The 19,807-nt window shown below is 38.1% G+C and overlaps 1 protein-coding gene across 11 annotated transcripts in view; it reads left to right on the top strand.

Moving 5' to 3' along the window:
- The window catches only part of DISP1 (dispatched RND transporter family member 1), a 149,566-nt gene that overhangs the window by 111,318 nt on the left and 18,441 nt on the right, over window positions 1-19,807 (top strand). For 9 of the 11 annotated variants that reach the window (XM_067564900.1, XM_067564899.1, XM_067564897.1 and 6 more), the window contains one exon: window positions 16,152-16,181. In XM_067564900.1, coding sequence (XP_067421001.1) covers window positions 16,152-16,181 — 30 coding nt within the window. Of the gene's footprint in view, window positions 1-15,023; window positions 15,053-16,151; window positions 16,182-16,474; window positions 16,619-19,807 lie in introns of those variants that run through there. The other 2 variants (XM_067564906.1, XM_067564908.1) reach the window with 2 other exon arrangements.

Raw genomic sequence — 19,807 nt, 5'->3', positions numbered from 1 at the left:
GAGAGAAAACAGCATGACCATATCTATACTATGGATACTGTACCAGCATAGCTACAGCACTGTAGCTGTGCCAGCATAATCCCATAATGTAGATGAGCCTACGCTGATGAAAGGGTTTTTTCTGTCAGTATAGGAACACCATCTCCCCAGGCAATCTCCATTACCCTTGCTAAATAAGTAAATCTTTATTAATATTGCATTGATATTCATCCTACATGTTGTCCAGTTGCACTTAAAACAATATACATATTTTTACATATAGAAATCCTGGCTTTCCTGGAATTTTAGTAATCATTCATTGAGATTATAGAATGTGTTTAAACATACTCTACAGAAATAAAACTAGTTTTGAAAATAATACCGCTATTGCTTATGTATAAACAGGAGGAGGTGAATGTACTGTTATATAAAAGCATGTACCATACTGAGTGGTTGATACATTTTTTTGAGAGCACGCGTGACATGATTTACTTAGCTGAGTTTTTACAAGTATTATGAAATGTACTGGAAACTGAACTTTTTTATTTTGTTTCTAATTCGGAAGAGCAATGTGTTAAAGGGTAGTAACAAAAATAAATTATAAGCATTATATGGGAATTCTACTAAATTGCTCATTACAGCAATTAAGTGAGATGACTAAGGTTTGACATTAATTTGAGGCATAGCTGTCTGGTCACTGAAACTATGAATGCTCACTTTTTTCATCTTTATATCATTATATGATATAAACTGTTGATACTCAGAGAAGCAGTTTTTCAGTCTTTGTTTGTTTCCGTGTGCAAACTTTGGAAAATCTAAAAAATACAGAATCCTCTTAAAACTGCGGCATAATTTTTTCCACTGTGATGCCTGTTTTATTGCGCAGTTTGTCTGCTTTCCTCACGGCTATCATACAAGCAATTCTCTGTCTCAGGCACCTATGGTTAAAGAAAAATGAAAACTATGCAAACAACTTTAAGACCTATTTTTGCCCTAGGAAAATAGTATTTATTAGTAGAACTATAAGGAGAATTGCAAACTGGAAAGTTTGAGAAACAATAATAAAAATCTATAGAGTCTGTAAAGGGCTTTGAGGTCATCCAATAAAAAAGTTTACATTTTACAGCACACCTGGTTAGGTAACTTACCTACCTGTAATAATTAAGATAATTAAACTTGAGGTACTAAGACCCATATCCTCAAAGATGTTTAGGCTACTAACTTCCATTTATTTTAGTGGAAGTTAGGAGCCTAAACATCTTTGAGGATCTGAGACTAAGGGGTTATATTGTTGTTTATGTTCAGTACCTTCACAAGTATTCCTATTGTAAGAAATACCTTTTCAATTTGTCCACTTAGGACTAAAAAGGTCTGATAAAGAACATCGGATACAGGTAAAGAGTAAAAAAAAAACTAGTTTTATTTCTTTAACAGGTTTGCAAAGCTGGGCACAACTCCAGAACAGAAATCTATTCTGAAAGGAGCGCGCCCCTCCTTTATCATTCAGCAGTATATATTTCCTATCCCGGCCGAAAGAATCCCTCCCTTCGTTCCCCATTGGCTGGGTACTAAAAGGTTTACACCTTTCGCAACCGCCTACTACATACATTGTCAAACGTCATTCCATGTTCATGCTAATGAACCAATTTTCTATGCAGGGTGTGTGATAATATTCTAACACCTCATTACGCATGCGTCTTTTAAGGTCCTTTTTTGACCTTTAATTAACGGGATTGTTTAGTCAAGGGTTTTTCCTTTCAAGGAAGATAACTCCCGACTACTGGGCCCGTTAATTAACCTAGGTTGGCACATAGCCTTAGCAAAAGCAGGAAGGGGGTAGATGTTGATTTCTACATCTTATGGTTTGCCCTTTATATGTATCCAGGCGCTTGATGTCTGTTCGGCCTTCAACTTCTTCTTTATCTATTAGCCCCCCTTCTTTTCTTTCTCACGCATTCCTTAGGCTTGAAGCTGATTAAATAACTTTCTAAGTTAATATATGCATATAGCAAAAGTATTACTTTTCTATACCTACAACTATTTTATTTCTTTTAGATTTTTACCTTTTTCACTATTGACTACTCCTAGTATGTGTGAGTAAGGTGGGGTCTGTCCTGGAATTACTTCCCCAATTTTTCATAAGCAAATCAGTAGCAGAGCTGTGTACGGAACCTGGTTTTTCCTACTCCCAGTCCCATACACTAATTAGTAGACAACAAAATAGTGATTTAGTGAATGCTGACTCTTAGCAACATTATGGAGTTTTGTAGTCAGGAAAACAAAAATTTTGATGAGTGGACCATGGAATCTAATTTTTTTGTTATATGTGATTTGGTATGCAGGCTTCTGTTTGCCTTTTAATAAAACCATAAAGATTTCAGGAATGTTAAAAAAGGGATCATTATAAACCATGATCAAATGATCTTTTCTCACATTTCCAGTACTCACTGGCATATACCTTAAGAGAATACGTCTGCAGAATTCTTATTATATTTTAATTTAAAAGTTCATTGTGTATCTAGTCAATTCCATTGTTTTATGATGACTTTTTACTCATATTTTTATGCTGATAAGCCCTGATTATATTCATCCTGTTTTTCTTTTGTTTATATAGTAATCTAACACTGTGTTTATTTGTTTCCATAAATAAAATACTGAATCATGAAAATATTCACCAAGTCCTGAATTTTTTCTCACTTGCTTCTTAATGAGCAAACCAGATTCAAATAATCAATTTCTTCTCAGGAAATTAAGTAGCTGATCTCTGAACAAGATGAGTGAATTTAATAGGCCAAGTCAGCAATAGATTAGAGAGAAGCCAATTTTTTAAAACAAAATATTGGGCTTATTAAATAACTTTTAATGTTTTAGCACTGCTGTTGAATGTGCATTGTTTTATGCTGCTATTTAAAAAAAAATTTTTTTAAAGATGTTGATGTTGTAACAGTGGCTCTAAAAATTCAATAATCAGAATAGCTCTATGGGATGACTATGAAAATCCTAAATAGAAAGGCAGCTAAGTTAAACTGTCCAATGAATTATTGATTTCCTGTACAAATTGTCTGTATGCACATTTAAATATTAAAGGTTATGTGACTATATCTCAAACTTGCTTCATTATGTGGAGAATCCAAAATGGCTTTCAAAGATTTATTTTCATTAAATAAATGGGAACTTATATGTAAATGCTTGTGCAAATATTTATAACCACCATTTTGACTGATGGCGGCGATTGAACCAGAGACCTTCAGTGCTTAAAGTATGAGTTTCAACAGCTTGAGTTAGAGGTAGGCTCTGTAGTTGGGCTCTAATTGACTGTCATCCTCTGGATCCAGCACAAAGGGTGGGTTACATTTTCATTGTAGTTAATATTGCAGTATAAACTCATGTGAGTAATTTTGAATGCAAGACGGCTTCCTGGGCAGACTATTATGAGTTTACCTTCAGCGCAGTCTCACGTGAGTAAGCATATACATAGGGATAGTAAAGTCCATAAAGTAAATGTTACCCTCGAATGCTCACATGTAAATACCTTCAGTGGGAGCTATGCTTGTGTATATGGCAGAATGTGGCCTTAAAGGTCCTGATTTGGTGAAACATTAAAGCACATGCTTAAGTCGTTCTAATTCAGCAGAGCACTTTAAACACATGCTTAATCTCAGGCATACAAGTGCTTTGCTGAATTGAGAACAAAATTGTTGAAGTAAAGCCAGAGTATTTTTTAAAGAAGATTTAATGATAGAGAGAGGTAAATTATAATGTTTCCCATCCCTATAATGTGTCTAGACAATTTTGTGCTTTGGGAGTAGCTCTAATAGATTGTTGCCTATCTTCAAAAAGACTTGATCAAAGTTTACCACAACTGCAGGGCTGTGCAGAAAGTAGAAGTGGATCCTTTTGCAACTTAAATGCACAGGTGCTTGCATCTGCTCAGGAAGGAAGACTGAAGCATGTACCAGCTTAAGCGCTAATACATGGAAAATCTGTAGCCTGATTTCAGAGTCAAACTTGTACATGCTTCATTTGAGCTAGTTTAATTTGTAATACAACAGTGCAGAACCTTCTGTTTAGAAATACACATATTAAAATATGTGCTCACATATGTCCCTTTTGTCCTCTCTGGTATCATTTGATAGATTTTTTTTGCACATGTGTATATTGTGTTTTGTTGGGTCATGTTCATTTCCTGTCGTCAGATACTATTAGATGTGACCATGATCTTGCATTGCTATATTAAACTGGGAAGTATAACAGCTTAGTTGTATATACATTTTGTAAGGAAGTAACTGTGTGCCAGAAAAGCTGCTGAAAACTACTCTAGTCATTCAAATCCCAGAACAGATCTGTTAATTTCACTGTAATTATAAAGAAAAGAAATAAGACAAATGTCTTGTGAAGGATCTTGAAATTAATATTAGTCTGCTCCAAATTAGGTATTGGCCTGTTTTCAAATAGTGATTCATGGTGGTATTATAAAAAGCCTTTTTATTGTCTTCCTTGAATAGTTCAAACTTTTGTTTAACTTGTAAAGCATTGTGTAGCTTTGCTGTTAGTGTCCTAGAAATGAAAGGAGTATATAAACTTCAATTAGGTCTTAGGAAGAAGAAATTACTTTGAACTAAATTTATAAACTCTGTCATTGAGAGTATCACTACAGATATTGCTAACTGGGATGATCCATTTTAAGCGTGTTGTTGGCAGTGTTCTTATTTGTCGTGTACATAAGAATTGTTCTTAAAAATGGTTGCCCTCTTTGGAGAGAAGCTGTTTGGGGCACATTTAATGTGATAGCCATACCTTGGAATATATCATAAGAGCTAGGTTCTACAGTGAAAGGAGGGTGGAAGGAAAATAAAATCCTTGGTGTGTAGGGTTTTGTGTCTTAGCACCCATAATATGCTGGGTGGCCTTCAGACAGAAAAGGCATGGTTCCTGTCCCAACATGCTCACCACCTAAAGGCAGGCAGACAGACTAGAAACTAGGCGAAGGGGCACAAACTGAATGGATGAGGTAGTACATTGTCTATTCTTACGGGGTTGGGGGAGGAGTGTGGAACGGTTAATTATTTTAGGGATCTCAGAATAGTCAGATGTCAGCATTGCAAAAATGAGTCTCCTGGAAGAGCATAAATACAGAATTGAAGGCTTTACAAATAAACTCAGGAAAGATGTTCTATCCACATGAGGTAGCATGAAAGAAAGCTTGGAGCGTTTATGTGAGAATTAGATATAAAAATTCATCTATGGGGTATATATTTATGCACATTATATAAGCTTTAATTTTAAAAGTAGTATGTAATTGCAATCTGACATTAAATATCAACATAAAATAATCCAACTCAAATTAAGTATGTTTCAAACTTTCATTCAACTATTTACACATCTGTTTGTTCATAAGAAACCTATTTTCCTGCTGAACCAATCTGCAGGTGGTGCCATCAACTGAAAGCTTATGATCAGTAGATGTCTAAAATGGCTTTGCTGACACATTGAAAAACCAAACTGCTAAATGGATTTAATGTGGGACATTGGTGGAATTTTGTCATTGACTTCATTGAGGCCAGGATGTCTCCCAATATGTTTGCTACACTTACTCCTGAGGGAATTTTGCACCAAAAATATAAAAATTCTGCACACAATATTTAAAAATTCTGCAAATGTTATTTGTCAATAAATAAATGTGGAGGCTCCAGCATGGCAGAGGGGATCACAGGCCACTGAATGCAAGGAGGTGGGAGATCACTCTGCAGTGCTGCCCCCTCGGACACAGACTCGGCAATGAGGCTGTACCCAACCTTGACACAATGCAAGGGCTGGGCCTGCCCCAGAAACACCCCGGGGCCCTGCCCCTCCACACCAGGTATGGGCAGGCAGGCTCAACCCAGCAGGATCCAAGTGTGGAGGATGGGGGGATCCAGGTGTGGGGTGAGAGAGTTCTGTGTGGGGCAGTCTGGGAGTGGAGGGTCTGGGTGCAGGGGAATCTGGATGCACAGGGGTTTGTTGGGGGGTTCCAGGTGCATGGGCAATGGGACTCAGCAGGGGCATCCAGATGAAGGTAGTTGGGACTTAGTGGGGGAGGTATGTGTGTGGGGGGATGGTGCTGGGTGGGGAGTGCTAGGGGAATGGGGCTTGATGGGGTTGGGGTCTGGCTGCAGCTGGTTGGGTGAGGTGGGAGTCTGGGTACGGGTGGTCCAGGTGCAAGGGGGTTGGTGCTCATCAGGGTGGGGGTTTGAGTGTGGCAGCCCAATCAGGGCTGGTCTGGGTGCAGGGGTGAGGATCCAGATGTGGAGAGGTGGGGTGGGGGTTTGAGTGCGGTTCACTGCCTTTTGTGATATGATGAGCCTTTAGTTAGACCCATATCATCCTAATAACATGAGAAAGAGATAGATAAAAGCTTTCTGGATTGCTGCTTGAAAATTTACATTTGAGTTGACCAGAAGTTTCTCTGCACCTTTCTTACTGTTTTTCACTAAAGGGAAAACAAAAGCAGTTATAAAAAAATCAAGAATTCTGCATCTACAGAGCTTGTACAACATTGGTGCAATGTTCTTCTATTGTGCGTTGTCTTAGACTTCCAGTTTTTTAGGTCTAAATAAGCAAAGCTAAGCACAAATCAAGGATGCAAACACCACATGATTAAACTGTTTCAAGAGTCAGTCGCTTATTAGAATCAAAGAAAGGTGTCATACAACATAGAAGAAAATTAAATCCATTATGGTTTGTAAAATGTTTTGGGATAATTTGATCTAATCATCTGGACGTGTGAGTTGCGTTGCTGCTTAAAATGATAGCCTAAATGATCAAATGTTTCCAGTTTAATTTCAAAATACCAGGCTAGATATTTAAAAACAATTGAAGAGGTTCTGATGGTCAACAGTATGCTGCAAACATGGTTATTTTCCCAGTAGGGCTTTAGCTTTTGTTGTAAGTCCTGATGGAGGATGTACAACATGATGCAGATCTAGTTTTATCTTGCAGGATTTTAGCTTATCCCTGAGTGTAGTAGATGACAAAAACCTATGTTTTATCACTGCTTGTAACCAGATCTACCAACAAAGGGGAAAGCTTCCCTTGAGCAAACTAAAATGTCAGCGTTAACTACTTCATAATCCTTGAACAGAGAAGTCTTTCTGTTGATAAGTCTTTCAGTAAGTACAGCTATTTATTTAACTTAATATTTGACTCTCTTAAGAGTGAATTTCAGAGCAAAGTGAAATGCAGTGATGCAAGTTGTTGCATTAGGAAGATGGAGGTGAGGGACTTGTTCAGTAAAGTGTAAATGGTCTTTGACCTTAATCACAGAAATTGGAGCTGGAACAGTCCTATTAAATTGTCTAATTGCTGGGTTCTTAAACTGTCTCTGACAGTGGACCACATCTTATTAGAGTGATTCTCATAGACCACTTTCTCAGCTATTTATCATGAGGAGGTCCATCTTATTGGTTATATTTTAAGTGTCTCAAGTCATGGGGTGCAGGATCCCATTGTACACTACTAGGCCTGCATAAATAAAGATTTATTTGAAGTTCACATTAGGAAGGAAAGGGGATTCCATTCCTAACTCTTCCATAGTCGTCTTATATGAACTTGGGTGAATCACTTTACCTGTCTCTGCTTGAGTTCCCCACCAGTAAAACAGAAATAACACTTCCTGGCTTAACAAATATGTTAAGGAGAAAGTCATAAATGGTTGGGAGGTGCTTACGATATTTCAGTGATGGGATGGCCAATTGGGATCCCAGATAGACAGATATGTGCTCTGCACAGCTTGAGCAACAGTTTAAATAATTGTTTTATCTTAGTTATGTGTTTGTGGGAACAAAAACGCTCTTGATAATCTTAGTAGTGAAAATTACTTTGAGGCTGATTTTGTATACTAAGCCTCTTTGAGTGTGTAGATTCCTTTAATTGTTGTTTGTTTATTTGTTTTGCAGTAGTGTGTTGGAGTCCTAATCATGGAACAGGTCCATATTGTGTTAAGCACTATACAAAAATATAACAGAGCCCATATTCTTGTCCCATCATCTATAAGATCTGCCAGGAATAACTAGATGCCAGTTCCCAACTCTGTGTGACTTCTACTGTTAAAGTGTAAAGCAGTGTTGTTTTAGCATCTTTTTGAAATGTCATTGTAGAAAACTAAGAGTGAGAGGCAAAATAATGGATTGGACCATAAACTGGTTATGAGATCAAAAACAAGCATAAATACTTTTTACTCCTCGTGAAAGGATAGTTGTGGGGTGCCAGAAGATTCCATACTGAGGGTATATCTACACTGACGGCAGCAAAGTCGCTGCCGTCAGATCGACTTATCTGGATTGACTGAGCAATCAGTGTAGACCCGCTCAATCAATCAGGAAGTCAATGTACTAAAACTACCTCCTCAAGTGGTGTAGCGCTGCGTTGACGGGAACACAGTTCCCGTCAACGCAGTGCAGTGAAGACACAGCGCAGAACAGAAGCACAGCAGTCGACAGGAGTTACTCAAGCTACTCTGCGTAGCTTGCATAACTCCCGTCGACTGCTGCCGAATCGCCGGGTAAGTGTAGACCAAGCCCAAGACTGGTGTTTAAAATATTTAATGATCTGGGGAAAGGGTTGAGGAATGAAGTGTCAAAATTAGCAGATGACATATAGATATTTAGATTAGCTAAGACTGGAGGACCTTCAGAGAGCCTTAACCATGCTAGGTAAACGAGAAATATGACTGTAGTTAAAGTAAATGCTGACAAATGCAAAGCAATGTGCATAAAAAGAAATAATGTGAATTATTCATATACCTTACTGAGTTCCAAGGTAGCTGTAACAACTCAGGCAAAAGACCAGAAAAAGCACTGTGAACAGCTTAATGATCTTGGCTGGTTGTGGGGAAGCAGTTTAAAAAAAAAAAAAAAAAAAAGGGGGGGGGGGGGCAAACAAATACTAAAAATAAAATGTTATATAAATAAATATCTCCCATTTGGAATACTGTGTTCATTTCTTGTAATGAATGGTATGGTCACCCTTTCTAATAACATTAATGAGGGGACATTCAATTAAATTGAGTGGTACATTTAAGACTGATAAAGGGAATTACTTTTTTCACATAATGCACTATTAGCTTGTGAAATTAATTATCACAAGATAACAAGAACTTAGCAGGATTTGGAGAAGGTTTGGACACACAAGTTGGTAACAAGAACATCTACCGTTATAATAGTCAGAATTTTTTTTTAATGTTTTGGAAGGGACTGTTGCTCGCTATGCCTCTACTAGGTTGTGTTTTGAAAAGTGTTTAGCTAACAAGTTTTAACCAACAAGATTTTTAAATATTAGCATAGACAGAGGACAAGTCATGCTTAAAAACATGCCGACTGGTCATTTATCAACCCAGTGAAAATATTTTAAATGCAATTTGCACTGTCCCTATACTCGGTGGCGTGTCCTTTTTAAAGTGAAAATTTGTTGGCTAAACATCTTTCAAACCAAAGCCTATTTTGCTAGTCTACCCCTGGCCTTGTGGGTTGGTTAATCCATAGTGACCTTCTGCAGCATTTCTTGCACCTCCTGAAGCATGTAGTAATGATCCAGAATCACAGTTATGTTCCTGTATGTGGGGTAAAAAGTTATTTCCTTGTTGACAGTTTCTCCCAAGCTAGATGTGCAGAGGGAGGACGGAGAAAAAAGCTCTATGTAATTTTAAGGAGTGCCATTTGTCCTTAAACATGTTCAGATTTCTTGCAAATTGTTTTCCTCTAAAGCATTTTAGGTCATGAACCAAACACATTGCTAAAAGCACCAAACCATGCATAACTTTTATTTTTGAGCATTAAATTAAATTAGCACAGTTCCATATTGATCCATCTTGCTTTTAGTAAGACTTTTGACACAGTCCCACATGACTTCCTTATAAACAAATTAGGCAAATGTGGTCTAGGTGAAATTATATAAGGTGGATGCATAACTGGCTGAAAGACTGTATTCAGACTAGTCATCAATGATTCACAGTCCAACTGAGAGTACAGAGCTAATGGAATGCCTCAGGAGTCTGTCCTGGGTCCAGCTGGAGAATATCCATCATTGGAGGTTTTTAAGAACAGGTTAGACCAACATTTGTCAGGGATGGTCTGGATATACTTGGTACTGCCTCAGTACAAGGCATTGGACTAGATGACCTTTCGAAGTCCCTGCCCAGCCCTACGTTTGATCTTTCTGTAGTGACGTATGTGCTAATGCAACATTACTTTATGGAAGTTAAGGTCCAAGTGAAAGTAAGAGAACTGACTTTAATTAATAATAATTTTGTTATATTCCAAGGCTTAGAGTTTGGGGCCAAATTGTCCCCTCTGTTACATCCATGCAACTCCATTGATATCTATGGGAATGCATAGGTGTAATTAAGAACAGACTTTGGCTCCAGTGCAAAATATTTTGGAGACAAAATATGGCAGAACAATCTTTCTAACGTGAACTGATGCATTGTGCTTTTGCTGAGTCTGCACACAGCCTAAAACAATTCTGTGATTTCCGAATGGCCTCCATTCATCTCAGTGGGTATTCTCTACTTAATGATGAAAATGTAAATGTCCACACTAATTATTTGTCTGCTAATATGGAACATAAACAAAACAACCAGACCACTTATCCAGTCTGAATAGCTAGAAGTTAGAGATGTAATAGTCTTGTTAGGTAATATACTCTATCCTCTTGCTGCTACAGGGTTGATTCCCACAGTACGTTATCTGGTGCTGTATCTAGTCATGTTTATAATCACCAGTCACATTGCTTAGAAGCATATTACACAATCTAATAGATCTTACTGTTGAGAAACGTTGTGACTTCTTTGTAGCCTGCATTTCTCTTTACTTAACTTCATCCCATAACTCCTAATTATATGGCATCCTGTGCCTCCGGATGAGTCATTAGGGAAGGTTGGAATGGGGTCTGAGGGCTGCAGCCACCATGCTGGAGAGCCCCTCTTCAATCCTTGCCATAGTGCTTACTGAAATTTTACTAGTGCTGTGATTCAGCAATTCAATCCTGCATTGTCCTATCTTAAATCCATGTCATACCACTTTTCAGCGTTAACCCCATTGCGCTAAGCACAGAGGTATTTTAGCTTAGAGTTGAATTTGAATCCTCTCCAGCTAGGCTTTCTTGTATGGTAACTTATGTACACTGTTAGCGTGTTCAGTGATGTTATTACAAAACCTGCAGTTCCTTTCTCATGAAGATTGATCAGCAATCTTTTTCTTCACCAAAACTTTAAGAGTTTCATAGAGTTACATAAATGGACTAAGTAGACAGACAATGCTTTCAAAACTGCACACAGCAGGATTAATTAATTAAGAAGGAAAGATCCATTTTGCTATGCATTTTTGTATTTTAGGGCATAACGAAATAATTTTTTGGTGAAATTTGTGGAGATAACTTTTTCTACTCACCAGTGTAATAAAGTTATTATAACAGCTGCAAGGTATTGGTTACACTGCTGGAATTCATTCTGGTGTACACAGATTTTTTTTATGAATTCCTTTTGAAAGAAAACAATTTGATAGCAGGTGTGACCTTTAACCTTCCCAGGCTTGAAGGACTTAATCATTGTCATTTGTTCAGCACTGAATATACTTTGTGGAGAGAGGAAACAGAAGGGAAATGTGAGTTTGAGGGGATTTATTTTTAAAAAGATGTTAGTTATTTTTTGTTGTTGTTCCGTTAAAAAAGAAAATGAGATTTTTTGCCTAGGAAAAATGTTTTGTACAACGTCTCCACATTATAGACTTATAATGAAAATGTTCACTGAGTCCGAATTATGGAACAGATTCAAAGTGAACACATCTCCCTAGGCTGGCTTGTCTGACTGAGCAGGCAGCAGATGCTGTTGCTGCTTCGCTGGGAAGGTGTCCACAGCATACTTCAGCGACTGGTTCCAACCAAACCACCATCCAGGGGTATTTTGGGGACAGAGGTGGAAGTGTGGCCATGGAACCCAGATAAATCAGTTAAGGGTTGAGGGAAGGTGGTAGCTGCCACAGGAACTACGCAGCTCTGCAGCCTGAGGTTGGAGGAGTGGTGGAGGAGGGGAGCATTTTGTTTCCTGGAGCTCCCCAGTGGCAAGCCAGTTAATTAATTTTTCTGTTTTTATGGTTGAATTATCTGCTGCTGAAAGTGAAGGCTATTGGAATTGATATGAGTCAGGCATGTGCTTGGCAAATTTCTCATCATCTCCTTGCCAATACATCACAAATCTGCTGCAACAGCCCATCCTGTTCCAGTACCGGACCGATCTCTCTGGGTCATATGCTGCCAGTTGTGCCAAATAGTGTGGTGGCTTAGTTATTTGAGTAATGTCCAGATTAGAGAATGAAATTCATTTTTAGAGGTGATTGAATATGCATTGGAATGCAGACCTTTTGTTTCTAAAGGCAAGAAATTGGTTGGTCATTAAGTGTGTAGAGATCTGCCTGTCTCTCACACATCTACCTGAGCATACACTCAGATTTCAAACATCTTTTCTTCTTTTTCTTCCTTGAGTCCCCTACTCAAAGTACTGATCATGCCACCAGAGCTTTGACCTTTTTTATTATATGAATGACAGTAGAGGTTCACAATTTGTATAGTTCCATGGAACGATACCTTAAATTGAAAGGGCCTGTCATTCTGAAAAATTCTTTAGCATTTAATTCTTTCGAGCTAATTTGCCCTTTTAAAATTCTTGTTTATAAGTGTTTTGGCTTTGATGTAATCCAAGATAAGCTTTTCAGTTTGTGTGAACATTTCTTTTCCTACATGGTCTTATTGCTACTTAACTCCGATTCAGATATTTTTGAGTGGAATCCTCTCCATATATTGGTGATATATTGGGAGTGGTCTGCAGAACTTTGTCCTTACTACATTCAGAGCCTTTAGCTGGTTTTTAGGAGTCAGTGGGGCTATCTGCCAACTGGGCTAAAAGAGGAAGGATGGTCTTGTTGTTAAGATCCTGTACTGGGAGTGAGGAGATATGGGTTCTTTCCTAACTCTGCAACAGAATTCCAGTGTGATCTTGGGCAAGTCACTTTGGCATATAATGTTGAGAGAGTCCACTAATTTGGGTGCTAGAAATTTTGGCTTTCTAACTTAATGTTTTTTTCAGAGGTATTGCAGCTCCCATTGACCTCAGTTGAAGCTGAGACTTTTAAGCACCTCGGAAAATCAGGTTTTAAGTTTCTCACACTGGACACCCAAAGTTAGTGGATACATGATAATTTTGGCCTTAATCTCTCTCTGTTTGAGTTTCTGATCTGTAAATAGGGAATTATAACCCTTCCCTATCTCCCTATGGATGTTGTGAGGATAAGTGCAGGTTTATTGTTTGTGTAATGCTTTGATGCTTCAAGGATGAATATGACAAGAGAAGCCTATAAATAAAATTGATGATCTAGGTAGGTCTCTAATGTAGGTGGAAAAATGATACACTATCTTAACTTCTTCCATGGAGATGGGTTTTTTCTTTTAGAGATTTGTGTGTGTGTCATGCTATTCAGAGAAACTAAAGACCTGATGATTGCCTGAAGGAGTTTACCATATAGGCTGGGAGTTTTTAAATCTAGATCAAGATTGTTCCATCAGGGCTTAAAATATTTTTCAGGCATCTACTAACCAGAGAACTTAATCTACTTTCCAGAGTCCATTGTGAAAAATGGGAAGACCCCACTGTCCAGAGGTATTACCCTGGTGAGAAGTCCAGTAGAAATGAGGGAAGGTGATGAATTTACTACCAGATATTGCTTAGGGATTCCTAGATCGTGCTTAGAGAGTCTATCTTTTATGTCACCCTCCAGCTAAAAGGAACGTTTCAAATGTGCCAGTTACCCAGACCCCTCTGGCTGCTGGCGAGAAGGAGCATTTTCTTTCTTCTCCTTCCCATCCCAAAACCTCCTGTCTTCTGCCTGGGTAAGGAACTCTACAACTCCCCCCAGCTTCGTGGCTGTTACAGCTGGACACTGGGCATTCTGCCATTCTACCACTTCCCTCCAGCTTCCTGACTGCTAATACAGAGTAATGTCTGCTAATCTATTTTCTGCCATTTATGTCCCAGTTAATAGCTATGCTGCCTGTTTCCACTGCTACTCATAGCTTTCCCAAGCAACAGTACAATTGATGGGATGTCAGTTTCATGCCCACAGTTTTCAGAATAGCAGCAGTAAAAACTAACAACAATCAAGACTATTTTCACTCTGTTAAATCATAGGAAAACTGAGGAGGAGGAAGACCAGCCACAGCAGAGAGGGGTACTGCAGTCCTCTTTCTCTTCAGACTCAGCAAGAGAGTACTGCATTGTTAACCTTCCAAATGTGAAATGTTTTTAATCTTCGCAACAGCAAGGGATAGAAACTCTGTTTAATTAAGCTAAAGGAAAGCTACGATTCTGCAGAATTTGGCATAGGTTCTTCCAGGCGTCAGGAAAAGCTGCTTACTACCCAGTGGCAAATGGATTTTTCAAGTTCTCCATTACCTCAAGTCTCCCAATTTGTTCAGCACCAAATGCAATGAGACTTTCCGTTTTCTTTATAAGTGCTGGGAATTACAAGCACTTCTTCGTCAGTAGTGACGAGTTCCATGATTATTTACAAATGTGTGTTCAGCTTCTTGAAATCTTCAGTTTTGGGTTTAATCAAAATAACAGTTTCTGTAGCACAACACTAGGAAAATGCTATATTTAAAATTCTGAAAGCTGAAGACCACAAACAGTAAAAATATTTGTCTACAAGGTTTAGTTTTTGTTTTGTTTTTTAAGGATTTATGCCTTTTATCTCTTTCTTGGTTATAAAATGAAAAAGATTGTTTGCCAGTGATTCCTTTGTATTTTTAAAATACAGTTAAATTAAAATGTCATAGTATTTTGAATATATCTTTTGATACAGGAAATGTTCTTGTAAAAGTAGCTAAGAGTTGTAGTTATTCTGTGTATCATTTGACACAGACCACAAACACTTAGCCATGATGCTTAAAAATAGATTAGAAACCAGGTTTAGTTTGTCTAGCTTTATCTGTTCTTTCATCTTCACAGCTGATGAAAGAAAGGAATGTCATTGATGATGCCCAGTAATAGGTATGCTAACGTGTAGCTTATTTTATGCTTTTAATTAGGGTTTGAATTAGAGTATTGCTTGAAAAACGTATTTTTGATTATTCCTGTCTTGTCAAAGCAGTGCTGGTCAGCATATGTGTGAAGTGGGTATGTTAAGTTATTCTACATTAGACTGTACTTTCTGCTTGGTTTAAAAGAGCCCAAACATTTTAGGGACTGTTCTATACACAGGTGTTTTTTGTTTCTTTGTTTTTATCACCATAACTGTATTGGTTTAGAAACAGATGTAATTAAGCAGTACAATCCCCTAATATGGACACAGTTATACCCGTGCAAAGATGCTTATAATGATGCAGCTTATTTCCCAGAGCCAGGATTTCACTCAATATCTCTTCCAGGGACAATGAATCTTATTATCAATAGACAAATTTACTTTTTAGTTGCTTCTGTAACAATCTCTGCAGCCCTCAGAAATTTTGAACCATTAATACAGTGATGTGAGATTTAGCAAACCTATACTCTTTCAGAGAACTAAAAATTGAGTACTATAAAGTGACCTTTTTTGTGCAAAAGTGTCTCTTAGTGTCTTCTACCTACAGAATATAGAAAAAGTATTAAAGATGACCACATTGAAAGTAAAACAAAGTTCATGCTTTACCTGAAGCTGTGGTTTTAGTTACATCTTCATAACATCTGTTTGTCATGTCCATAGATATTGAAACTTTAAGTGAATTTATGGTTTCCGCAAAAGGCAACTTTTTGGTCATCTTAATTACAACTTTTTAAAATATGAAGTGTATACTGAAAATTATTACTCCATGAAATAAGTTCTATTTGAACAAGAGCAAGCATTAGCAACTAATACATTTGTGCCTGTTCACTCTTGCTACTCAGAATACATTCAGTAGAGCTAGATTTCTAGTGAAGAAACAACAACAAAATTAGAAATTGAAATGGGTTTTATTTGGGTACCTTTTTGGGTTCCATTTTTCGAGATAAGGCCAGGATAGAATATGCCAATTCAATATGTTTTCTTCCCTTTAACAGCACAGGAAAAAATATTATTGTACACAAGTATAAGTGTATTTTATCCGCCTTCAATAATTTTTTTTTTTTCCAGATCAGCCAGACCATTCAAGTTACCAAAAAGGTAAGATATTCTATAAGTGCTTCTAAATTTTGTGCATGTTCTTTCATGTGTCAAGAAAAGCAAAGTAAAGCAGGGCTCAAATCTTGCATCTGTAGTGCCCATTGTGTCTCATACACAGGTATTAGTGTTTTGTAAAATCAGCTGTCCTGCTTATGATTAGATTCCCTTCAAAAATAGATGGAAAGAATAATACTAATTAGACAAATATCCCATGTCATCTTCTGACTCTTTTTAAATTTTATTTTATTTACAAATACAGTTGATGCCTGTTCTCTGTGTGTGTGTGGACGTGTACACACTACCCACATCAGACATGCAGAATCCACAGCTGACCATCATCCTGCTCCTGAGTGTACCGCCAGAAAGTCCCTGGCTCCAACACCAATAATTATTATAAAACAACCTGATTTAAAAGCTCAGAAGAGGGCATTGCATGGGTACAGCCTCTGTTTAATATAGCAAAACAGCGAGAGTCCTGTGGCACCTTAAAGACTAACAAATTTATTTGCGCATAAGCTTTCGTGGGCAGAAACCCACTTCATCGGATGCAATAATATAATGTATAATATAAAGATTGGCAAAATCAATACCATTTAATGGAAGAAACTAGAATGGCCAACACAAAATGGTGCATACACCTGAAATATTAAAGACCATTTCAAGTGAACATATGTTAAAGGAATAATCCATGTGAAGGAATTGCCTTCGGAAAATGATAGATCTGTTCAGTGAATATACTACATATAAATCCAATCAAATACATTTCCATTGTATTTGAAACAGTGGAAACCTCTTAAATATACACAAACTAGACATTTTGAAAGGATGTGTGTATCTTTTTGTGTGCAACTGGATTGTGATTAACCAGATTTTTACTTGTTTATACACAGCGACACAGATTCACAAAGGAGAACTTTCTAAGCATTATTTTATTGCTTAGCATGCAAACATGATTTCCCAGATCATTAAAAGTGCAGGGGGGCAAGAAAAGAATCACAAATATATGTATTGGGTAGATTAGGAAAATGTAGCACCACACCACAAAACAGTGTAGGAAATATTTACGTTCTACAGACTAGACTGAATGCAGCAGATGGTTTGACATAAAATAGATTTCAGGCAGCTATGAATTTTGTGATTAGTGGGAACTTTCACTTGATTCGGGCTATTGACTGGTTGAAAAAATGGCTGGCTTACCAGACTGGCCCAGTCCTCTGACTCTTCTCAGCCAGTTGCACCAATGTATTGGTGGGTTTAATCATCTGGGATAAGGTTAGAATCTGAGGCCTTGATTCAGGAAAGCTCTTAAACACATATTTAACTTTAAGCATGTCGTTTTTAAATTTGAATTCTTTCTTGAATGGGGATGGATTTAAGCAGATGTTTAATTGCTTTTCTGAATTGGAGGCAGAGATCTGAGGCCAGTCACTTTCATCCTCGGGTCAATGCACCCACGATTTTAAGTTCAAGTCAAATCCACAGCTTGCCTTTTAGGGGAAGAATTACGATTTAATTTTAAAACTTCCGTCTCCTGCACCATGGCTACAAAATAAGTAGAAGTGAATAGACCAGCATATTTTACTTTTGGATAACAACTTAAGACATCGGTTGTTTGTGGACAAATTACTTGAAGCGATTTCTTGCTTTACACCGGTGTTGTTAGTGGTGTTAAATGAAGCTCAGAGAAACAAAATCTGAAAATTTGAAGTTGACAAAAGAGAAATAATTACTGTAACTCAAAAATGTATGCTGTCTGGAAAAGGAATGATCTTTCCCAATTTGTTAGAGGCTTCTTAAAATTATTGTGAATCTACTTGATACACATATTTGTGCTCTTTTTGCATATTCAATGAGCTGTGAAATAGTTGGCATGCTCAAGGCACTAAAAAACATACAGCAGGCTAATTAACAAAGACTGCATCAGAGAGTTGAAAACATAAAGCCAATAAGGACTGCAACATTATGTCAAGGTCAAATGGATACTTTTGCTATTCTTGCTGCAGTGATCATTGCTGAGGCAAATATCCAGTGTGTGACTGTGATGGCGCCTACAGCCCCACACTGAACCAGGGCGGGGAGTGGAGCAGTGATGGGCTAGGGAGGCCCTGCACCTTAACAGGCACAACTTGCACAGCATGTTCTCAGGCAAGGAACAATTTTACAAGGACACTAGCAGCCCAGGAGAAGGGGGAAATGCACTGCATGTGGCACCAGGAAGCCAGGTTGATGCTGAGAGCTGTGTCAATAGTGGCAACAGGCTCTGTGAAGGCTTCTCTGTCAGCATGGACTTGGATTTGCCTGCCCCCCCCCTCACCTCCCCCCTTTGGGATTTGAAAGCCCAAAGAGAGATTGACTAACTGAACAGGACACTAAGAGACTGAGGAGCGTCTGCTTAGCCTGTGACTGCGCTCCAAGCAAAGGAACTCCAACCTGTTAGGAAGTGACCTCGGGGAAAACATAATTTAGGTTAGCTCAGTAACTGAGCTGGACACTTTGATAATCCTTTAGGGCCCTGGTTCGGGACACAGTGAAGTAGGTGGGCCCAGTTCCCCTACCTTGCACCCTTTCTCCTGCTCCTCTGTATTGACTGGACTCTGGGGGGAGCAATCAGAGCACAAGGGGATGACTGAGGCCACAACCAAGGCCCCCTTTGGGACAACAGGACCAGCAGAAACCATAAGCCCAAGAGCTGACCACTAGGCCTGCTTGTCATCAGATCTTCCTGCTACAGTGACTGACAAAAAAATTGAGAGGAGAATTTGCAAGAGTAAAGACCTGGCTATGTTTCCTATATAAGGTTTATTGGTGTCTTTAAACAGGTCATGTAGACCACAACTTTCTTTAATGTTAGCTATTGATTGAAGAATTCTTCTCAACAAAGATGAGAGAGAGCTGCTCAGCAGAGAATGGAATCATACACACGACAGGGTAAAGGGATAATTCTTGCAATAGCAATACACTGGTGAAAAATCACTTTTAAGTCTTCAGACCTCTTGACAAACATTTAACTAGTCAATCTACAATCTGGTGTATATAGAAATATTGAATCCTGTAAATAGAAAAATTCTATTAAGTCATCTACTCCCTTTCCCTAAAACTTTGCACAGTTGGTCATTTGGGCAAGTTGTCCATTTATGATTCAGTTTAATAACAAATTGCACTTCAAACAGCTTTAGAAATTTTCATGAATTGAGCTTTAGAATCCCTGTGTGAGATTGGTAAAAATTATTCCACATGTATCTATGGAGAAACTGAGGTATGGACACAATAGCACTTGGATCTTCCTAAGCCTGTGTTCAGGCCAGAAGCCCAGACCCCTTTCTCATTGCTGAAGTGAAGATTTTCTGGTTGACATATTGCAGAGGACTCCCAGGCCAGTTGGTAACAATATTGTTGAATGCTGTTGGTTTTACAATTAAGATATGGTAAACTATTGCCAGGGTGGCTGTCCTGTTGCCTTTGGATAAAAAGGCACATTAGATCTTGTTTTAGCAACAGAACAGAAGATCTCTGGACACAGGGTAATTGGGTCTAGGTAAGAACGTGCAGATGTTCTGCAGATTTGATATTCAAAAGAACAAAATAGTCTCTCAGGGTAGTGAAAGTAGGTGCAGAGAGAGCTGTAA

This window comes from Emydura macquarii, unplaced genomic scaffold (genome assembly GCF_026122565.2).
Source record: "Emydura macquarii macquarii isolate MOO-44397 ecotype Brisbane River unplaced genomic scaffold, CSIRO-AGI_Emac_v2 contig_2676, whole genome shotgun sequence".
Lineage (NCBI taxonomy): Eukaryota > Metazoa > Chordata > Testudines > Chelidae > Emydura > Emydura macquarii.
This window is presented reverse-complemented; position numbering and strand designations above follow the sequence as displayed.